General features: G+C 35.0%; 1 protein-coding gene across 1 annotated transcript in view; it reads right to left on the bottom strand.

The window, feature by feature from the left end:
* Positions 1-23022, bottom strand: part of LOC149573199 (uncharacterized) — a 78281-nt gene extending 55259 nt beyond the window's left edge. Inside the window, exons 1-4 of the mRNA XM_089814374.1 lie at positions 22661-23022; positions 17456-17596; positions 17189-17332; positions 16592-16663 (exon numbers count right to left, since the gene is read on the bottom strand). Of these exons, the coding sequence (XP_089670500.1) occupies positions 16592-16663; positions 17189-17332; positions 17456-17596; positions 22661-22768 (465 nt within the window). The 5' untranslated portion in view covers positions 22769-23022. The remainder of the gene's footprint in view (positions 1-16591; positions 16664-17188; positions 17333-17455; positions 17597-22660) is intronic.
* Positions 23023-24164: the final 1142 nt, after the last annotated feature.

The following is a 24164-nucleotide window of genomic DNA, read 5'->3' as shown; positions in this document are numbered from 1 at the left end:
GGGGCGATGATGTGAGAACCTCACAATAGATCCCCATCTATCTCAAGAACAAAGTGCCTATTACAACGTAATTGGTAAAATGCTTGATATTAACAGAGACCGAGAGGTCAATATATACAAAAGAATAAAACGATGTTTCCTTAGGAAACAATCGTAAAGAATAGAAACATTCTATTCTAGCTAAAAGAAAGGTAAAGAAAGCTAACAGACAACTACAGACTAACTAATACTAGAAACATTCTAATATTTACAATAGATTACAAATAGATAACCATTAACTAATAATAGAAGCTTATCTATTATCGTAATACCCTCCATTAATGGTTAATCTATTCAGAGCACAAAGCTGTCAAAAAGTGTAAAAGGCAGATTTTGTCTACTTAAAGTGCTACGCACTGTTCGCTATGGGTTGCTAACCAAATTGCTCAGATCGCGACCAACTTGAGTAGGTTGAGTTCTAGTACCCAAAATCACCTTAGCACTATCACGATATTCGAAGATGGCTAGCATCTGTTGTTTCTACGTACCATAATTGTGACCGTTGAACTTTTGATTTCCCTTGAGCAAAATATTAGTCAGAGACGCCATAGCACGTTGTTCAGTGAAAAAACATGAAAATCTATGAAGGCACGTACTTCAAAGCAAAAATGAGGAAGACCCAAAAAAATAAGAGGTACCCAAAAGAGAGCTCGAAATACCCAAAAAGAATATGTTGTCCAATTTTGGATCTGCTCGCTCAAAAAATGAGGCACAAAAATCGAGGCACCCAGAAAAATCGGACAACCCAGTTGAGCTCCCGAAAAACCCACCAAGAATATGTAAAAATATTTCTGGTCTAGTACTAAAAATTAGGGTTTCGAACAAAAATGGCCCTACTGCAAAAAAACAAAAAATGGAGAAAAAGTGTAGAAAAAACACACGGCAATTGCAGAAAAATGGCCGTAAGAAGCAGATATCACAGAAAATAATTTCAAAAAATATTGCTTTGATAATTTCGAACAAGAAATTATAAATATTATTCAAAAAAATTCAAAAAATTGGCTTTGATACCATATTACAATGTAATTGGTAAAATATTTGCTTGATATTAACAAAGACTGAGAGGTCAATATATACAAAAGAATAAAACAATGTTTCCTTAGGAAACAATAGTAAAGAATAGAAACATTCTATTATCGCTAAAAGAAAGCTAAAGAAAGCTAACAGTTAACTACAGACTAACTCATATTAGAAATATTCTAATATTTACAATAGATTACAGAGAGATAACCATTGACTAATAATAGAAGCTTATCTATTATTATAGTGCCCTTCCAAGTCTTATGGACCTTCTATTTCCTATTCCTAAGAAAGATCATGAAATTCTATCCATTCTTCTAAATGATTCCCTTCTTAGTCAAGATGAAACCATCCTTAAAATGTATTCCAATGATCACCTTCCAAGTCAAGATCAAAGTATCCCTTCCCCTTCATGCCCACCACAAGCTCTCATCATCTCTCCAAATCCTCCTCATGAAACTACCATTTCCTCATCCCCATGTCCCAATCCTCCATATCCTCTAAAATATCCTATGCTCCTAAAAAATCCTTTCATTACTTCTATTCCATCGCAAGATCCCATTATTCCTCATGATCAGCCACATGATCCAGCACATTTCTACAAGTTGTTCATGAATCCCATACATGTCAAATAGGTCCCTCTACTTCTATCCAATCCGGTCCACTGTATGATCTTGTTATGTCTTCCATATTATATCCACCTCAAAAGGGACTTGCATCTTGTAACAAGTATCCTACTAGTCAAGAGCATTATCAAGTCAAAGGGTTAAATCTCCATGGAAAAAGTATATTAAAACCCTTAGATATCAAAGACAATTCAAATAGTGTCCAAGGGGTTTAGTTTAGTTGGTTGAAGCAATGAGTTCTCATTGTGGACACCCTAGTTCAAATCCCAAGAGGGACATCTTTGTGGAATTCTAAGTTGTGCCCTTGGTCTTCTATTGGTTGTATTTGTGTCATTGCAAGAAGTGGATTCTAAGTTGTGATTCTTGGTCTTCCAATTGTTGTTTCTAGTGTGATTTCTTGAAATGAGCTTGAATAAGTTGTAATTATTGCTCTTAAGGAGCACCCAATATGTAAACGATCTTAATATAATATCAAAAAGAAAATTCAAATAATCATGGCCTCAATTATAAAGCTCATTCTAGAGGTGTTGATTTCCCTTCCAAATCCAAATCCAAGCATATACCTCCCCCTTCATCCCTTCCATCCATCTTAGGTCCATATATTTCTCCATCCACTAGCTCACAATCCACTTATCCTTTCCTAAATCAAAGTCAGCAAAGGCACACATCTTCAAGAGCCCTCGACCTTTCCAAAACTTTCCATGTCATTGTTATCCATCATAAATCCCAATACCTTGGGAAGCAACTTGAATGCCAAACATACAAATAACAAGTCCGAAAATCCACATCCATCCCAAATCAGCCATACAAACATCTTCCAAATCCATTTTTGGTCCTTATCTCCCAAAATCAAAAACCATATTCACTTCCCCATCAAATCCAAAATGCATAGCCAATCCTCCATCAAATCCAAAATCTCCTTTTCCTCCATCACTCCACCATCCTTCAAAGTCTGTGCCAATGTTGACCTTGTCACCCTTTCTATCTAATACTAAACAAGTCTTCCCATACCCCTTCTATTATTCAACTCCTATATTATATCCTTCAATACCCCTTATCCAATCCTCTACATAGACCCTTATCCAATTTCATCCAACTATACATTTTGTCTCCCTTTGTCATTACCCTACCAACATCATTGAGCATATTGTCACAAATTGTGGTCCATTATTACGTATCTTTCAACATCACTATCTAAGGAAAAAGATGCATGAGTCATTGCTCCCTGCCTTATCATGTATCTATCATCTTCCCAAAAGAGTCAAAAAAATAAAGAGAAATAATTGCATCCAATAGTGAAAACCTTGCAAACAGGTGCTTTGGATGAGTACCATGATGAAAACCTAGTAAACATGCATCATGTGTAAGTTATGAAGTCCTTGCATTCTATACTTGGGATTTGGGAACAACTTTCATCCATGTTTTCCTATCATATCATACCCCTTCATTTCCTCCATCATCCTACACCTCTCATGTCCCTTACCTTATTAGCATCATACTCCCTTTTTCCCAACTTTGTTCTTGACAAGTCTAGGAATATCCTTATAAACATCACATGCCATATCTTCTCCATGTTATCCACATCCCTTTAATTGATGTTGATTAATTTTCATTTAATTTCAACTAATTCCATCTTTCTAATTTAATTGAATATTTTATTCAATTAAATCTTCTAAAATTAGAAAAAACAAATTTATGAGGAACTATCAAATTTTGAAAATTAAAAATCCTCACAATTGGAAAATCAAAAATTCTGAAAATCATTATCTTTCAAACACAAAAATAAAATGGAATTAAATCAGAATATTTCCTCTTTCAATTTTTTGGAAGTTTTATCTTCTGAAAATAAGAGAAATCTTCTCATTCTCATCTTCCCTTCTCTCTTGTTTTTGAGTTAAACGGGAAACTTGCCAAAATCTTGTTCGGTCTCATCTCTTCTTGTTCATTGATCTCAATTTTCTTTGATTAGTCCTGATCACCCATTGTTAGCCAAATTTTCTATTTAAGCAACCCTCTCTCTCTCTCTCTCTCTCTCAATTCTATATCAAACTTATGCAGGTTTTTAATTGCTGAGCTATGCATCAAACCCTTGTCAGTTTATCATCACAATCATTACCAATCAAAGTCTTTGTTCATATTTCGCAGAGCACGAAGACTTAAGTGTTGCCGAAATCACAACAAAGTGCACACTTCATACATATAAAGAGAAGCAACGGAGGCTTGCAAGGTTTATCAATTTACATGCATTCATTTGTGCTTTCATTTTTGTTGTTTGTAGCGTTAAATAAGTTTATTAGTTCAGTGTTTCGATAAATGAGTCCTGAAATAAATCATGATCAAGATCCCAATAATCACCAAAACTATCCAATTTTTTACCAAGAACTTACCTTTTTGTAGTCTTATGAGGATTCTACCATCCATGCCCATCCTATCAATGAGGATCCCCATCTATCTCAAGAACAAAGTGTCCTTCTAAGTCTTATGGACCTTCAACTTCCTATTCCTAAGCAAGATCATGACATCCTATCCATTCTTCTAAAGGATTCCCTTAGTCAAGAGAAACCACCTTAAAATGGAGTCCAACGATCACCTTCCAAGTCAAGATCAAAGTATCCCTTCCCTTTCATGTCCACCACAAGATCTCATCATCTCTCCAAATCCTCCTCACGAGCCCACCATTTCCTCATCTCCATGTCCTAATCCTCCATACCCTCCATAATATCCTATTGTCCTAAAAAATCCTTTCATTGCTCCTATTCCATCGCAAGATCTCATTATTCCTCATGATCACCCACATGATCCAAACACATTTCCACAAGTTGTTCATGAAAGAAACAATTTCGTCTTTGTTAACAAATTGGTGGTCAAAAGGCCACAGTTTTGGATATCCAAAGCAGAATTCTTCTCCAAAATCAGAGATGAAGGTGGTCACAAAAATGAAATTTGACCACGTTATACATTGCAAAACTTGTTTATTTTTCAGAAATTCATTTCAAGTTGCAAGATTGGGAATAATTTAACAATAAAAATTAGAATTCTAGGCAATTAGGTTTCAATGCAATTCTCGGTTTTCTCATTAAAAAAATGATTAGAATCTCACAGAAAAGAAACTAGAAGTTCTCAAGTATTACTCCAATTGACTTAGGCACTTGAATGAATAACTTTTGATGAAGTTATTTTCAAAGTAAAAGTCTAGCCCTCTAATCAAATTTCAAAATTCAAAGCTAATAGTGAAAAATTGATGGTAGGGGTAAGCATGTCAGGAGCCAAGGCTGGAAATTCAAATAAGGATAGGCAAACTCAAGTGAGAAATAATACAAAGGACATGATGCCTGAGACAAGTTTGACCAAGAAGAACAAGAAGATTGGGGATACCAATCTAATACCTGTCAACATGCTCCAAGTGAGAGACAATTTTTAGAGGAAATCCTTCTAAGATGGCTAGAAGAATGATCAAGAATGGGCAATCCTCAATGAAGGCAGTCGACAATGGAAAGAACAAGCAAGTGTTGAATCTCCAATCAGACGAGGCCATTAGAGAAACTCTCAACATACCATATCACAAGGTTGGAGCCTACATCAAAGATTGGAGCCTACATCACAAAGAAGCAAGCCTTGAAACACTATAATGATCAAGTGGATGCATGTGCTAAGAAGATGAATGAGGAGTGGCTAGTTGTACCATGGAGTCGTCATGCAAAATTTTGATGTTGTCCAAGCTAACCATGTCAAATTTCAAGGAAGATTATAGTGACCCTATCGTCATGTTGAGTAGGGTTATGGGAGAGCCTAGAGAATCCTTGTTTGAACATTGGATGTTCTACTTCATAGACAAGATATCTACAAGAGGAGTGATATTTGAATGGGCTAAGATAATCAATGACAACCTGGATCTCCAATTGAGGATGATAGATAACACAAAGGTATTTTACGTGACATCCTATTTGGTCTACATGTTGGCCATATTATTCAAGTATCCAAGATTGAAAAGCTTGGGACAATGTGGAATTGCAATAGGAAAGTTTCAAGTACATGACTGCTACTCATTGCTCCACCTTTACAACAACAAGCATTTCAAGGTTGTTAATAATGCATTTTCCATGACAATTGTAAGAGAACTACAAGAGGCTCCACATGTGAGACTATCCAAAGAGGCTAATAAATTGATTAAAAAGCATGGGTCATGGCTCATCCAATGTCCCAAGTTCACATACATTCAGGTGCTATGAAGTACTTGATGTCTTAAGAAGCTTCCAAGATATCCTACCAACAAGATGGGGATCATGGAGGTGGCAAGACAATTGTTTTCTTATGACAAAATTATGAAGCACAAGCACAAGCCAGGGATTGGATTTCATTTCAATCTTGGAAGCAAAACTTGCCTATCACCAACAACAGTTGAGGCCGTAGAGAAAGAGTTTGAATTCTATGAATTAGGATATCATGAAGCAAGAGAGAACTTTAATTCTGAGAAGAATATCAAGAGTATATATGGAAATAGATATCTCTGCATTTCATTCATAGAAGATTATTGGCCAGATGTGAAGGATGATTTGGAAATTAGGACAAGGATGTTCTTAAGGCTAACACTAGACATGATTAGAAAATACAAATTGAAACAATTCCAAGTTCTTGAATAGTTAGAGGAAGATAATACCATCATTAGAAGAGACTTCAAGACCACTAAAAATCAAGAATTGGAAGTCATAGGTTGGCATGAAGATAAAGAGATCAACCTAGGGACTTCAATGATTTTGGGCACCCTTTTCACTCAAGAGTGGCCGGAAAGTAAGACAAAAAGTTTGGTAAAAAGAGGAATCCCATTGACATATGAGAAGACGATGAGGTAAGAAGAATATGGGAAAGGCTCAACCAAATACAAATTCAAACGATAAAGGGATTAGGATAGTCCTCCATCCAAGAAAAGTGCCACTTCAAAACAAGGAAAGACTATTCCAGCAAAGGGAAAGGAAATGAATCAAGACTCCACCTCTGAATCTGAAGATAGTGTTAACCAAAACTCTTCAAGCTACTCTCCTCTAAGTCCAACTGAGATAGCAGAAAATCTTGGAGAAGAGACACAAAGTCAGCCTATAGGAAGGTTAGCCAAAGTCATTCGAGATTATTCAAGGACTCATGAGATCCAAATTGTCATTCCAAAGGAGGACAAAACAAGGAATAGCATCCTTCCCCAAGACTATGAGATTGCTGACCATGACGTAGGAGCTACTAAAAAGAAGCAAGAATTTGAAGATTCTCGTGATGACATGCAATTCTTACAAGATAGAGTGAACAAGGAGTTTGGAAAGAAGAAGTACAAGGAAGCCAGCCGAAGATATAGAGAATACTTCAAGAATATCTTCAACCCCATCCAGTAGAGAGATCCCCCATTTGCACCACCTCTCGCCCTTGAGAGGGAATCAATGGACAATATGTAGAGTTTGAAGGTGGCATTCAAGGAGTCACAAATTTAGATGGAAGAGGTTGGACAAGAGGTGATTGTCTTTCTTCCAATATTCTTGAAACAATATCATGCACTCACATCACTTAAAATAAGATTTTGGGCCTTGGATACACTTTGGGAAGAATTCCAACACATCAGAGAGAGAACTATGCCTCAATTACAAGCAATGACAAAGCTTGTTGTGCAACTATTAAAGAAGAGCAAATTGATTAAGGCAACTAGAACGATGGATGTTATTGAATGGTATTTTTCTTTGATCTTTAGGCAACATACTTTGGAGAAAATAAGAAATGATTGTCATCATCTTAGTCCCACCATCCAAGCAATGAGCAAGAAGGCTAAAGAAGCAGTGGCAATAGCATTTCTGCTTGGTGTGAAAAGAGAAGAAAATATGAATTTTGAAATTTTGAAAGAGAAACTGAAGACTTTCAGCCTTGAGGATAATGTCACTATCAAGAGAGGGCAATTGAGCAACCTTCATAGTTTTCATGAATTCAGTTCAAGACAACACACCAAACTAGGAAAACACTATTTCTACAAGCAAAACTGAGTTGGACATAGAAATTGGAAATTGCAAAAGGCACCTATGCCTCCAAGAATGAGCTCAACAATATCTTGTCTAGGTTCATTAAATTGGCAAAGAGAGAGAAAAACAAAAGAAACTATCTTCTAAAACAAGATTTGATGTAAGCCTAAGTGGAAAGAAATTCTCATTGTTGTTAGATTAGATGCTTAATTATGATTAGCCCACATTTTGGTGTCATTTGATAGTTGTTAAAACTTTGTAATTTTCCCATTGGCATGTTTTAAGGTGCTTTAATCTAATTGGTTGATAGGGTGACAAACCAAATTAGGATTTGTGGGAGTTAATCTAGGCCATTAATTATATTTAATCTTGGTCATTCATTGTAACTAAGGCCCCTATATAAGGCTTTCTCTAATCATTTGTAAGGAAGTTATGTTGGAGAATTGTTGCTAAAATCATAGTTGGAAACTTGGACTCGGCAATAACTCAACTAGCCTAAATTTTTTGAATAATTCAAACTCGCCAAAAACTCAGCAAAAAAATTGGCACTTTTAGAGAACCATTTGGAAATATATAATTTCTTAAACATACCTAAAAATGCACACATATACACCAAATGTGTAGAACATATACTAATTTAATTTTGAGTTGAATACATAGCAATTAGAACTTAACAAATTAACATGGAATCATATATTGTTACTATTAAAATATTTCTTTAATGGTCATCTTAGTTAGTCTTTAGTTTATTAGGTAGTTTCTATTCCCGTCTTTAGTTCATGGTTCTTTCTTTTAGAAACATCATATTTTTTAATCTATATAAGGAGTTTCCATCTCCTCTATTTAATACAACTACAACATTGAATTACCATAACATATCATTAGCGCAAGTCAATGGGATTTCATAAAATTTGATCAATTTTTTAAGAAAATTTTAAGCCTCTTTTAATCTAGATTTTTTCCAAAAATGTGTTTTTTTTTTTTTGGAATAAAAATCGTTCGAGGTATTTTATGAAATTTGTGATTTGTCTTTGAAGATTTTTCTTGAAAATTGCAAGCCTAATTGATGGTTTTAGTTGCACGATTTCTTAGTTTTGCCAAAAGCCTCTTATTTTTTAAGGTTGTGCGTAAGTTGCATGTTGCTTGCATGTGTTGTTTCACCATGAGAAGTGTCGTATTTTGCCACATGAAGATTTTTCTTATGTGTTTTCACAATTGTTTGCCTTCAAAAATTATATGATGAGTTTTCTTTATTTTTTTCCTTCAAAAAATTATGATTTTGTAATTCACAAAGTTGTGTGGGATTCTTTTGTGGGTTCATAAATTCTTCCTCAAAAATTATCTATTTTATTTTACCATTTTTCCTCAAACACAAAGTTTTGTATTCTATTATCCATGTCTCAAATTTTTGTTTGGTTTTAATCGATTTTTCACCTCAAAAATCATGTTGTGTTCTGATCAATTCTTCACCTCAAAATTTGCATTGGGTTTTCACCAGTTTTTCTCCTAAAAAGTAATTATTTTTTGCAGTCCATTTTGGGGCATCATGCTTATCTACAAGTTTGGAGGGTTTGCCAATTTTTCTTCAAAATCGTGCTAGCTATTCTCAATATTTGTCTCCGTCTCTAGGGAAGAGAAGCTCTGTTATAGGCTTGTGATGATGTCTGGTCAGATGTTTTGTTGATTCTAGGAGGCTAGTGGTAGCTTCATCTCAGTGACAGGCTCTTGTCTCTTTTTGCAAAGCTTTCTAAAGAAGGGGGCACCCTCCTCTATTCTTTTCCAAAAGGATTTTGGCCTCTCGGTCATTAATAGTTTGCACATCCAAGGAGGGTTTAAACAATAACAAAATGTTTTGAAGTATTTGTAATCAAAAGACAGTAGTTAGACAATGACAATAAAGGGAGGGTATTAGAATATTATGATGCTTCTTTAAGTGTCATCTTACTTAGTTTTTAGTTTATTAGGTAATTTCAATTTTCGTCTTTATTTCACGATTGTTTCTTTTAGAAACATCGTCTTTGTAAATCTATATAAGGATTTTTCATCTTGTATGTTTAATACAACTACAACAATATTGATTTACCATTACTGCTACATCAAAAAACAAGTGTACAATCTATATAAAATTGTGTTCAATGCATATCGAAGTCAAACTCCATGAAACTACAACTTTTGAATACATATTAAGTTCAAGTTTTAGTACCAATGAAAACTAGAAGTAGAACTAGAAACCATAAATTGCATCTACGACTAAAGCTCAAAAGAGATTGTCGTCATTGGGTGGGTAAAGTTCAAGTAGTTGCTACATCCTCAACAAGCATCTGGATATAGGTGCAGCAACTAAAGCCTTTGATGGACGACTAGGCTCATGTTCCTCCTCCCATGCTACCACTTTTGCATCCCAATCATCTTACTCCATCTCGATCTCAAATAGGTGATCACTAATCAAGAAAGGATCCAAATGCACATCCACATCATCATCATCAAGAGTAGCAACCCAATCTACTGAGTATGGATCAATCATATCCAAGTCAAGTGATTCATATGAAGCCTTCCCTTGCATCTTTTCGTGTAATCGAAGATTGTACCACAAATAAACTAAGTCATTCAAGCACACTTCTGAGTCAACCTATTGTGCTTCTTTGTGTGTATGGACTATGTTTCGTTCACAACCAAAAGCACTTCAGGGTTGCATTCAGATGGCAATCTTTTGAGATTTGGTATTGTGGCACTATAATCTTCCCACAACAGATCTGCAAGGATAAAAGAATGTCATTTATAATTTGATAAAGATTCCAGTAAACTCAATGAGTGAAATAACTAGTATAATAAAACAAAACACATTTTCTTGTTTACCAGGCTACAAGGCATCTCTCCTACGTTTGCAATTAAGTGAAGAGAACGATGGCTCATCCTCCCTATTATAGCCCTATAACTCATCAAGTATAAGATCTCAATGGTCCAAACCAGCAACTAATCTCTGATTACATGTGTCCATGCCAACCTGAACATCTACATATGCTTTGAAAGTATTGGAGAAGTGAAACTTGGGGTTTAAGTAGTAGGCAGCAACATGAATATGTTGGTAAAATTGTCAATTGTACCTACGCTCGATTATGTTCCATATAGGTCTATATTTGGTCTCATTCAACCCATACAAGTGTTGAATGACCTCTTTGGCGCCTCATACAAATACCCCATGGAGTTTTTATCCCTATTATAGCTCTATAACTCATCAAGTATGAGATCTCAATGGTCCAAACCAGCAGCTAATCTCTGATTAAATGTGTCCATGCCAACCTAAACATCTACATATGCTCTGAAAGTATTGGAGAAGTGAAACTTGGGGTTTAAGTAGTAGGCGGCAACATGAATATGTTGGTAAAATTGTTAGTTGCACCTACACTCGATTATGTTCCATATAGGTCTATATTTGGTCTCATTCAACCCATACAAGTGTTGAATGGCCTCTTTGGCCCTATCCATAGCCTCATACAAATACCCCATGGAGTTTTTATCCCTATCCACCATTCATAGAACACTCACCAATGGTATACCTGAACATAAAAAAATCTAACAAAACCAGTGAATTGCAATATCTGAAAATTAAATAAAAAATCATTAATCAAGGTTTGAAAACTTACGCCAATGATCTCCTCTATCACCTTGGAAAACCTAACATCAAAAACAACCTTCTCTTCTTCGAGCTTCTTGGCATAAGGACTCTCCAACCATTTATGACTCATAAACATCCACTTCAAGTTGGGCAATGTGGCTAATATACTCTACAAGGTGAGAAAATTAGTAGTGAAGCGTGTGACCCCTAGTCAAACAAGATCCTTACTAGTAGTGTACTCTCTCATAAGACTCATAAACCATGTATGGTTGTAGATGTACTTTGTGATATTCCTTCCATCTTCAACCACCTTCTCCATACAACTTAGTTTTCCTAGGTCCTCAAGGAAAGGGCAACACAAGGGCTTTAGAATAATGCGGGATGCTTATCTATCATAAGTCTATTGGTTGTCACTAATGCAGCACCATTATCAATCGCAATTTGAATGACATTACCCACTCCCTCTTCCACCACCACCTCATACAACATGAGGCACATATTCTTTTCATTTTTCACTTGATCAAAGGCATCAACTGATTTTAGAAAGACTAATTGTCCCCCTAAAGCAACTAGAAAGTTGATGAGCATCTTATTCCTGCAATCTATCCACCCATCGAATATAATTGTGCAGCCTTTATGATCCCAGACTATTTTCTACTCGCTCAATTCGATGAATGTTTTGGGCATCATCCTGCAACAACAGCCCACTCACCTCATAACCACTTGGGGCCTTCAACCCCTTACCAAACACAGTCATTGTAGTAACCAATTGATCCCAATATGGAATACATAAAGCATTGAAGGAAATATTATTGTAGTACCAAAGTCTTGCAATTGCCACCTTTGTCTTTAGGTGCATCTCTTTGTTCACTACCTTGCAATCCAAGATGAGCACCAAGAATGTTAGATGGAACCCAAAAGTTTGATATATGGTCGTCCACATTTTCCGATCCTCGTATCTGTGGCTCAATGGAAGAAGAAGCCCATGCACTTGTTTGCAACCCTATAGAACTGAAATCTCCCATTGGGGCTGTTATGGCCCATGTTGTCCTCTTTTTCGCTGCCTTCTTTTGTGCATATGCTTCAAGGCTTTCCAAAGCCTCCCTTGTAGCCTCTTCGGGAAAGCCATCACATAGCGTAATATTATTTAATAGAATCTTTGCAAGATGATATTGCAGTTAGTCTATGGCCCCACTCATCTCCTTAGGGAAATGGTTACATTTGACATATCCTCGATTTGATCCTGGTGTCCCATGTTTTCATAATTTGTCCATTGTTCTTCCACCAGCCATTTTCTATACTACAAGTTTGTGAGTCAAGGATAAAGAAATAGATATTAGAGAGCTTCTTATCACTGAATCTCGATGTTGTTCTTAGCCTTGTTTGATTTACATATGACTTCTTGGGGGCTTTTTAACTAAAGTTTTGAATTCGACTTCTTTTAGGGTCCATTTGGATCATGGAATTTAAAAAACCGAGATTTCTACAAACCTTGGTTTGGCCAAATCAAGATTTTGCAAATCTTCATTCCGATTTTGGGGATTTTACTTGAACCGTTTGTTTCAGTCGGAAGATGTGTGTGAAGACACATTTTTATGCTTAAGCTTGGAGTTGAAGGCAAATTTCAAAAAGTAGTCCAATCTATTGTTTTTACACTCCTTAAAAAACATAACCAGGTTTTGATTTTCAATTCCTACTTGCTAGTAGGAAGTTGGACAACCTGGTTTTAAGGCAAAATTGGAAGTCCAGTATGCCAATTCCATTTTGCCAATTTTGAAACAAACGCAAAAAATTTCAAATCCGGATTTTGAAAAAGCCAATTCCTGTCATCTTCCAGGAACCAAACGGATGAAGTTAATTTTAATATTATGAAAATGAAAAATATGTAGATAATAGTTATTGCAAAGATAAAGATTGTAAACAGAAAAAATATTGTATATTGTAACCAATTATATAATGCAGTAACAATGTACAGTATTTAATATATTACTGATAACAATAAACATACTGTGAATTTAATTTTTGTTCATTATAAATTTCACAAAGTTTTTAATCAATATTGTAATAGAATTTATATTAAAATTGTCAATTATACACAATCAGCCATCTCAAAAATGATGAGAAAAAATCATATCAATATTCATGGTGTACTATATTACTGGTAATATATTACAAGTAGCATTATATATTACAGTTTACCGGTAGCGTACTGTAACTGAATATAATATATATTACTGGTAACACCGTAAGTTGAAATATATTGCAAATCTAAATATATGATGTGGTAACAATATTTAGTATTTAATAAACTGTAAATTATTACCACATTATAAATTATATTATCCACTGTAAAATGTATCCGATATATAATATAATCCCCTCTATAAATTCGTAAAGTTGTTAATAACAGAAAGTTAAAAACAATCATAAAGAATAAAAAACCTTTGAATGTGGTATGCAATGATTGCAGAGGAGGCCTTATTCAGTATTCACAGTCTCATAGATGATATGCTTTTGACGATCACAAAGAAGGTTTCGTCAATCATTTTGCATATGACTCGCAGCTTCCTTTCATGTCGTATCCAACTTACCATGAGCCGTTGTGACTTTTTTGGTCATTTTATGATCACGGAAAAACCTAAACAATTTGTGTTGACTTGGTTGTCGATTAGTTTGAACAATATTGCCTGCATCTTTGGCACTTTATATAGCAAATAACACTGTGAGGAATTCAAAAAAACCTTGGCAATGTAAATGATTACACTATCACCTGGTTTAAAAACACACGATATATCGCAATATGCTTACAATATTTTCAACCACGGCTATAATAATGCCAAAGTTGCTATGCTACTCATTGTTCTGTCTTGCATGGTGAATTATTGTGACCAAGTTGGAATTATTGCATGGTGATTTACATCTCTCACTTAGAATAGATTTTGATTTCAAGTTGTTGAGTTAGAATTTTCTTGAAGTAACTTATTTGGATAAAAGTAATTGTGAATGAATGGTTGCTTCACTCGATCTTAGACCAAACCACTAGCTACTTACTGGTTGTGAGTCTTGTCATGCATGGCCAAATGGTATTGGAAAGAACTTGACTTTAGTTTATACTCAATCTTCAGTTTGCATCCATTGATGGGAATGGAGAGAAGGTATTGATATAAAAATCATTTGGAAACACCAAAGAAGCTTGCACTAGGTGGGTGTAGTTGCTCACAAGACTGCGTCTATAGTAGAGTCCCAAGTAAATTTCATACTTCCTGGCATCTATAGGTAGAAGTTAGAAGTAGTAGAAGTTAGCAAGATTAAGTTGAAGTTGAAGTTCAAAGTTGGAAAATCAAAATATAATTTCATTACACATTGTGAAGCCAAATCTTTACAATCAAGTTGACAAGTCTTGGAAAACAGCCTAAGTCCCCTTAGTGATACAACAAATCACATTATTTCAACCGACCCAGTTTCCACAATAGAAGGGACCTTAATGTCACCATATAATCTTTCATCGCAGTCTTAGTATAAGAAGTGTTTTTATTCAAGAGAGGATTGGATATTTGGTGTTTCACCTAGAAATATTTAAGTATTTGATTCTGTGTGTTGTAGCGGAATAAAACTCACATCAACAATTCCAAGTGGAGTGATTGGCAAGCAATCAAGAGAATATTGGCAAATATTCAACGAATTTGGTGATTTGGATTGAAGCACTCTCATGGAGATGAAGCATCCCCCATAACATACATTGCAATTCATTCTCATTTATATTGGAACTAAGCACTCTCATGGAGGTGAAGCATCCCCCACAACATACATTGTGATTCATTCTCAGTTAGATATTAAGTTTTCCTATGCTTGGGTACCCTTAACGGCACTTTCCATATCTTTGTGTTCTGTGTTGATTTTTACATGTATAGTTTGTTTGTGTCAATCATGTGATTCTGCGCTTAAATCTTCTAACTTATTCCTTTGAGTTGAAAATGGCAATGCACCTAGACTCTTTTTCAATAACAACCCAAATATAGTGTGGATTACAATGGTCAATCCTTGATTGCGATCAGATGGAAGGAAAGAGATTACAAATCATTATCTCAAATTACAAACATCAATCAAATACAGACTGTGGGTTGTCTAATAGTTCTCAGAGTCTCAGACACTTATAACGACAATCTAGAACTAATTCAAACCCATAAAGATACTTATCCTAAATGCACTCATAAACACAGTCCGAATGATCTTGTTTTGAAGATACCATATTTTAGGAAATTAGATGTGTGGATGTAAAGTTGTAAACCCATTAGAAAAGCATGTTCCAGATCGATATTTATATGGGGTTCAACTAGCATAAGGCTTGCTCTTGGAGTGCTCACTCGCTTGCAAATATAATGGGAATTTTTTCTTCCCCAAAGAAAGTTTCATAATTGATTGGTCAATCCTCTAAATTCAGATATGAGGTTCTCTAGGTCTTGCATTATGAAAACAAATTAATGACCTAAAAAGGAGCTAGCATAAAGAAAGAAAAAATTCAAAGTCCAGCTGGAAATTTCAGCCAATGATTATATTTTTTCATAAAGAGATCTAAAAGTCTATCCGAGTCTCACTCACAAGCTACAGATCTAATATCAGTTCCCTAATATGCTTAAGCCACAGGATGAGCACCATTCTGATTCTTATTTTAGGCCAATTAATCTCCTGAAGGGTTCAGCATGTTAAAACCTAACAGGACAGAAGATCACAACTATATTCAAACACAGATTGATTATTTCTAAGATGCAGCTAAACCAAGAAGGATTGCAACCAACAAATACAGAAGTTACTTCTGTAAAACATGGACCAGACAGATTCCAACCCAGGATCTACCACCGGCACTGATGGGCATTCTACCATTGACCCTCCAGCACTTAACAAATTTAGGGTTTGCCAAAGGGTAAACCTCCAAAAGTTACAGCACCTGAAAATTCAATGGAAAGATTCAGCAAGAATTTCGGAAAGGGGAAAAGGTAAAGCACTATTGCCATGTGCCAGCAATATAATGCTCAATTTGATAAGAAAAAGTATGTGCTGGGTTATCTTTCAATTGATTCAGAGAAATAAGAATAAAATTTCTGGATTGTTTTGAACAGAAATGAAGAGATTACAAAATTTTAGCCACGGGAAAGAGGGCATATAGAGGCACTACATTAAATCTTTCAAATATAACATAGATTTTGCCATAAAGAACAGAGGAGGATCCCTTGTAAATCCACTGAATTTTTATCAAATAAACAAGCTGAGATATAATACGTTTAGGATGAAAAGAGACACACCTTATAGTATTTCTCTGGAGATTGTGAATGGTGTTCTCCTTGTGTCTCCCATACATCAGAATCAGCTGCAGCCTGCCAAATCCTGATATTAAGTGCAATAGAATAGCAATTTTTCAGGGGGTGGACAACAAGCATTAGAGGTTTTTTACAAGAGAAATTTCCACCATCTTTTTACTGAAATAGTGGTAAATCCTTTTATCAAAAAAGAACAAACTGTATGAATGATAGCTTAATATCATAGCTGAAAAGAAAAGATTTACAATTAATAGTTATGATTTTAGTCAATTAATAATCTAGGTGTCCGTGGATGGGTAAAGCTGGTTCTCTAAAGCTTTGATAAAAGATTGATTAGTAAAACACTTCAAAACTTGAAAAATAAATCATCCTTATTTATAAACACGATTTTGCAGTGCTCTATACCCATATCTTAAATTTGCCATCACCTATTTAATGAACATTTGGCTAGTAGTTCTTTTATTAGAATAAGGTTTCCACAGAAAGACATTTGCTGAAACTCTACTGAATAGCCTGAAAGAAGTTTTTCCCTATCAAAAATTTTAAAGAATTGTTATTAACTAATAAAATGCAAAAGAGCACCTCATTTTGATGATCCTGCCATGGAAATTTGGAATGCTTCTTCTTCTCCTGCTGCTTAAACTCCTCACCGGAATGAATAGTATTTTTTCTATTCTCTGCTTCTTCTTCATACTTGTCTTCTTCCTCCTTGTGCCCACTAACTACCTGTAAACATGCTTTTGTCTGTTATATTGAATTCACTTTTAGCTCTTTGAGATTTCTATGAGGACAAATGTTGAGAAATCTATTTGATAACAAGTGCATTATATCTTCTTGAATTCAATTTACCTTATTTTGTTGCTCCTGCCATGGAAATTTGGAAGCCTTCTTCCTGTCCTGCTGCTTAAACTCCTCATTGAAATGAATCCTATGCTTACTATTCTCTGCTTCTTCTCCATAATTAGCTTCCTCCTTATCCCCAGTAACTACCTGCAAAGATGCTTTTGTCTGTTATGTTGAAGTCAATTTTAGATCTTTGAGATTTACACAAGCAAACGATTCTCATAATTTTATTTGAAAACAACCGTATTATATACATTTTTGTTTTCATCATTGAAGGAATAACTTACAAATCACATGATTTTGTGCGTGGGCAGAGGATGTGAAAGTTCAGGCCCTGAGGTCGCTACGATATGTATACTAGGCTAGATAGAGTCAGGAACATGGAATACATTAGCTAAATAATATTAAGTGCACTGGGGATTTGCATATGTGGAAATGCTACCTGCGTACAGCTACGCCAATTCATTTTGTAATTGTTTTAGATTTTCGGCATTTCACACATTAACATCCAGATAAATCGCGTGGAAAACAATTGCATTATATCCTCTTTGATTTCAGATACTTGAGATCTAACTTGGAGATGGCAATTCCCCCGTTCCAATCTTGAAGATGTAGGGTACGTAGGCTTGATGCAGGAGTAACCCGAGCAAATTGACAATCAGCATCAACCAAATTCTGTTTTCATCTATTTGCTTCAGTTTAGGCAAGATTTGGTGCAGGTCATGAACATCCTTCATTCTCTAGATAGTTTCACAAGAGGGAAGCAGTTTGCACCAGGACCTGGGGGTCGAGAATGGTGAAGAGTGAAGTTGTGAGAAACAATTGATCATGTTAGCTGTCCTCCAATAGAGATGAAGCTGGGTAGAAGGTGTGTAGACTTCTTCAGCTAAGAGGAAGGGGGTAGAAGAGGTCTTGGAGACCTAGGAGTGCATCTTCTAGAATGCTATTGAGTAAAGGATGGTATTGGAAGTTGGGGGAAAGGAGGTGAAATAGTGAGAGCTGGAAAGACTCAAAAAAATTTATGAAGAAAAGAAAGAAAAAAAAGTGAAGTTTTGTGATTGGTTAAGTTTTGACAATTCTTGTGTTGGAGAAAGGGAGAAAGAAGAAATGGATAGCTGTGTTAAAAAAGGAAGTGCAGCAGTTGAGACAAGAGGCACAAAAGGTGTTGGAAGAGATAAAGAAGGAAATGAGAATGGGATAATTTGCAGCAATGTAGAAATGTTCATTGGAGTACATTGATGCAGCAGTAATTAAAGAATTGAATGAATAGGAAAAAGGAGCAATAGATAATAAAGTGGTAAATGTTGGAGCAGCAGTGATCAAAAAAGATGAAAGCAAACCAAGGCATTATGAGAACATTGCAGAGTTGGCATTAGAAAGAGAAGATGCAAACAGAAAGAGGAAGGAAGATTTGTGGGCACGATTTTCTGCAATAGAGTAAGAATGGATGGAAAAACTTGAAGGTATGAAGCCAGATGAGACAGTGAAGGAGGCAAAGATGAAGGTTGCAGATTATGAAGATGAGAATGAAGAGGATGTTGGGGCAGTGAAAGAGAACGAGTTAAATCTGGATAGGTTTTATTATATTGAGTTTAGTTTATCGTTGTTTAAAGTGGGAGAAGGTATAGTTGTAAATTGTCCTATAGGAGTTAGCTGGTTGCATATACAGCATGTAGAAGGATGTTGCAGGATATTGGTGGAGGTGGTCAGTACGTGGTGGACAAGATTCCACAAAGAAAGGGATGAATGTAGAGAGTATTTCGAGGAGAGGAAGAGAAAGTTCTTGGAGGAGGAGATTGGTGGCCATGAGTTCACGAGAAGGAAGAAGAGAGGAGGACAAACTTGGTGGAGGAGGATGGCAAGAACCCCGGCTAAGAGCTGGAAGAGGCAGAAGAAGAAATTATCCCCATCTAAATCCGTGATGGAGTTTGCCACAGGTCGTTGCAACCTAAAAGGGTAGTCCTACTACCTAATTCCATTTAAGAGCCATGTTCACAAATCTTTCCTACCCGAGGAGTCTAATGCAGGAGCATCCTGGCCGAATCGGCATTCAGCACCAACCAAATTATTTTGTCATTTATTTGCTTCAGTTTAGGCAAGATTTGGCACAAGGCATGGACTTCGTTCAATTCATACATGGTTTCTCTTATTGTTTAATTCTATTACCAGCCTGTTTGCAGATTGCCCCTGGATGTTACTACATGCAATGCCAGTAAAAATTTGGGATGCTGATGTGGATGTGTTGTTCACGTACTGTCCGATGTAATACCTCCTCGGAGACGTGTCTATACAACAGCAGCTGTGAATGTGGAAAGATAGATTACACACTGCAATTGGTAACCAGAAGATTTCACAAACCATTTCTAGCTCCATGTGATTTCCTATACAGGTGTATATTGCCACAACTAATTCTAGAAAGTTGGAAACTGTAGAAAGGAAATGTTGATAGTTAGCAATCTTGGGAATTTGGATCTTCCTTCCAAAAGGAAGTTGACAAGGAGGATGAATTGGTTGAGGTCTCAGGGGTCGAAAAGATTAAGAAGGAAGTATGACTTGAAAGCTGTGCTGGGGACAGGAACTTGTTTCCCGTATGGGTACGATTCAGAGCCAATTTTTAGGGGACAGCTATTAGAAAAATAGGGGATTTTTTATGTGGGGAGAGAATTCAAATATGCATTGCACTTGATAAACCATTCACCATAGACATTTTTGAAGCTCAATACATAGCAAATTAACAAAATTCAAATAATTTCATTGTAAATAATATGGCATACATATAGCAAAAACGCCCAAAGGCTCCAAGTTTCATGCATCAAATCAAAATGACATAAAGAAAAGTCTAACTAAAATAATAACAGTAAACAATAATATAGAAGTTCAACTACGTAATCCAATGTCCATAATAATCAAAATCAATCATGTATCTGCAAATAATATATGCCACATATATGGCTGTGCTCAAAAATGATAACTTTCTTGCTGCTGCTCTTTCTTTTTCTTCTTACCAAGAATGGTTGGAACCAAAAAAAAAATGTGACTTTTTACTTTTTAAGCCTCCAAATAGGGTTCCATAATGTTTAATTGTTATTTCTATGCATGTGAGGCCCACCAAATAGTTTTTAAAAAGTGACTTTTTACAAAACGGTGGGCTTATTTTGGCTGGAGAAAAGCGGGCATTGTTAGGTACCAGGGACTGTCACGGGATGGCTAGGCCGTCCCTGGTACCTAATGGTGTCCAGAGTCCCCCATTTTGCACAAAATGCTGTTTCTGGGACATTTACCTTTTTTTAAATTTTTGGAACGGCATTGGGGAAGGGAAATTCCCCTCCCTGCATCCCTGTACCATTCCCAGGACAGGAGCCGGGGAGATCTAGTAAAGCATATGTCCCTGTGGAGCACTGATAGTGACAGGAGCTTGGGGGAACAGAACCGGAACAAAGAGAGGGCTTTGTGTGCATGGTGTGCAGATGGAAAGTAACAACTGAAGAGTTAAAGAGCACACTGAGGAATAGAAAAAGGGATTGCAGAGAAGAAAGAAAGAAGAGGGAGACGCACAGAGAGATGGGGGTTGGCTAGACGGGTCGACTCCAAAGAGAGGCTTAAGTGTGAATCTGCAAGCGTAAGAAACCAGCTTAGGAGGAGAAAGTGTTGCCAAGCATAAAGAAGAGAACTCAGCATGACAAGGACCATTGTCTTGTCCAGATGGTTTTGTTCAGTTTGCCATATAAATGAGAATGTGGTTTATGTTTCTTAGTTACTATCAAGTATCAATATGTATGCAGCGAGTCTGCATACTCATATTGAGTTGTGCAAGTTTGAACTGTAGATTAGGTTGATTTGATAATGAGATTACCATTAGATGTTATACTATTTACTATATTTCTTCAAGCTTCAATCACTGGGAATGTATTGCTACACAGATGATTTAATTATGTGATTGAATTTTGTCACCTTGAAGACAGAATTGTTTAGTAATAAGTATGTATTTAGGGCTATGGTATTTTTTGCCATCAAGGTTTCATAATCTTAACACAGTCAGGTGCACATAGGGCTAAGTAGTTTTTATGTGCTGCATTTTCACCTTTCGCATCTTTTCAAGAAATTTCCAAAATTTGGCATCAATTGAAAATGTTAGCTATCAAATCTCATGCAACATCCACTCTTCAAAATTTGCAACAACTAGTAGTAAATTCTTTAGTTTTGTTGAATATTCATCTAAGGGCTGAATTTTAATTTTTCCTTGAAACTGAATAAAAAAGATCTAAACTTTTATATAAAGAATATGATATTACATTATTCTTATACTAAAAATACCCATATTTCTAATATCAAAGAAGTACAAAAAAGATCTTTATATATATATATATATATATATATATATATATATATATATATTGGTACTAAGTTAAGGAAATCGATTATCTGTGCACTGTAAATGATCCATGTTTCTAATACCAGAAATTTAAAAAGAGTCAAGACTATTTATCCTTATAACAACCAAAAAAATATTGGAAACCAACTCTAATAAGAAAAAGTAACCATGATTTGGGCTTCATCACATACTATGGTGGTTAAGTGGTGGTGGTGGCGATGGTCGTGCCACCAAGGTTCAAACCCCTATTGGACTAATAGTGATCATTGGTTTTTTGCCCTTGTTGATCCAATGTGCTGAAGGGTTTGATGCAAAATAACTTAAATAACCCCTTCCCGCCCCTGCTGGGCTACCGTAAGGCAATCTGTGTTGATACTATGTGTGCATGTTGTCCACCGTGTGACCTCAACTCAAGTGGGCCAAGTCAAAAATCCCTCCATACAGAACCAAAATAATAACCATATTTCATAACATATATTTTTTATTATAAACTGTATATTACATTAAATTATGTAGAAAGACTTCATTAAAAATTTAGATCACATTTCATATTTTATGTACATATTATTGAATTAATTAAAAAATTAAACATTGACTATCCAAATAGAAAAATAATACTCAGCAACTATGTTAAGAACTGTAACTAGCCTATTATCCATCATATTTAGTAGCCATAAGTAAAAGAAAATATCGTCAATCATTCCATACTTGTCGGCATGGTAATTAATATGCTAAGTTTGGATGCAAATGCAAGGAAGACTATAAAGAAAACTTTCTCAATTCAAAGAAATTGAATTCACTATATCACTTGAAGAAATTAAAATGGCAGAGATTGGAACCTCAGCCCAGGTGGATCTTTCAATGTAGGAGGGATGAGCAGAATTATCATCCTCCGGTTGATCCAGGTGCAACTTTGTGCGAACGAATCCCTTAATTAGATCGTCCATTATTCCCTAATTTGAAAAAAGGAAAGCGAGTTTTTGAAAAGGAAGAGAGTGTCGCAGTAGATTTAGAGGAGCATGATGGGCATTTTTGGATGTTAGTGAAATCGTTTTCACATACACAATTGAAATAGTCAACGTTGTCAACTAACTTTTATAAAAATCTTGCGTGGTATTAAAGACCCGAAATGGAATGTTCTATTGAGCTACAGTTTTCGTCGTTCTTATTGGACGGTGAGATTATCTTTTACATTAAGGCCCGTTTGGTTGCAAAACGAAATTAGAATATGTTTTAGGTTCCGTTTGGTTGTTGGAATATGAGTGGAATAGGAAAACGAAATTAGAATATGTTTTATATTCGCTGTTTGGTAAGCTCAGTCAGAATTGGGAATAGGAAGACATATTCCAATTTTGCTTCTAAAATGAGCATATGTCTATGCCAAAAAATAAATGTTATTGGAATAGGCCATTTCCATTCCCATTCTGATTTTCCATTATAAAAAAAAAAAAAAAAAAAAAAAAATTATTTTTTTTTTTTTTTAATTTTTTTTTTTTTTTTAATTTCGATTTTTTTTTTTTTTTTTTTTTTTTTTTTACTTTTACTTTTTGAATTTTTTTTCTTAAATTTTTTTTTAATAACATTTTTTTAAATTATATCTATTTGTTTAAAAAAATGAAAATGAATTAACTAAAAAAATAATAAATTAAAATTTTTTTTAGGAAAAATGTTTTTAAAAATACAAAACTTAACCTTATTCCTATTCTATTTTTGTACAACCAAACAATAGATTAACATATTCCCAGTCGAACTCCAAGTGCACCAAACATGATTGGAATTGCCTATTTCTATTCCCATTCCTCATTTCCATTCCCATTCCATTTTTTTATTCTAATTTTCTATTCCTATGCTGGCAACCAAACGGGGCCCTAAAATGAGACATTTTTAATTTTGCCCCTAAAATGAGGATATGTCTATGCCAAAAAATATATGTTATTGGAATAGGCCATTTTCATTCCCATTTCGATTTTCCATTAAAAAATATATTTTTTTTTTTTTTTCGAATTTTTTTTTTTTACTTTTACTTTTTAATTTTTTTTGTTAAATTTTTTTTTTTTTTAAATTTAATAACATTTTTTTAAATTATATATATTTGTTTAAAAAAATGAAAATAAAAATGAATTAACTAAAAAAATAATAAATTTAAAAAAAAATTAGGAAAAATATTTTTTAAAATACAAAACTTAACCTTATTCCTATTCTATTTTTGTACAACCAAACAATAGATTAACATATTCCCAGTCGAATTCCAAGTGCACCAAACATGATTGGAATTGCCTATTTCTATTCTCATTCCTCATTTCCATTCCCATTCCATTTTTCTATTCCTATGCCAGCAACCAA

Source organism: Cupressus sempervirens, chromosome 2 (genome assembly GCF_028749045.1).
Source record: "Cupressus sempervirens isolate cs-2001-9-10 chromosome 2, ASM2874904v1, whole genome shotgun sequence".
Classification (NCBI taxonomy): domain Eukaryota; kingdom Viridiplantae; phylum Streptophyta; class Pinopsida; order Cupressales; family Cupressaceae; genus Cupressus; species Cupressus sempervirens.
Note: the sequence above shows the minus strand (reverse complement) of the source record. Positions and strands in the feature narration are given on the sequence as shown.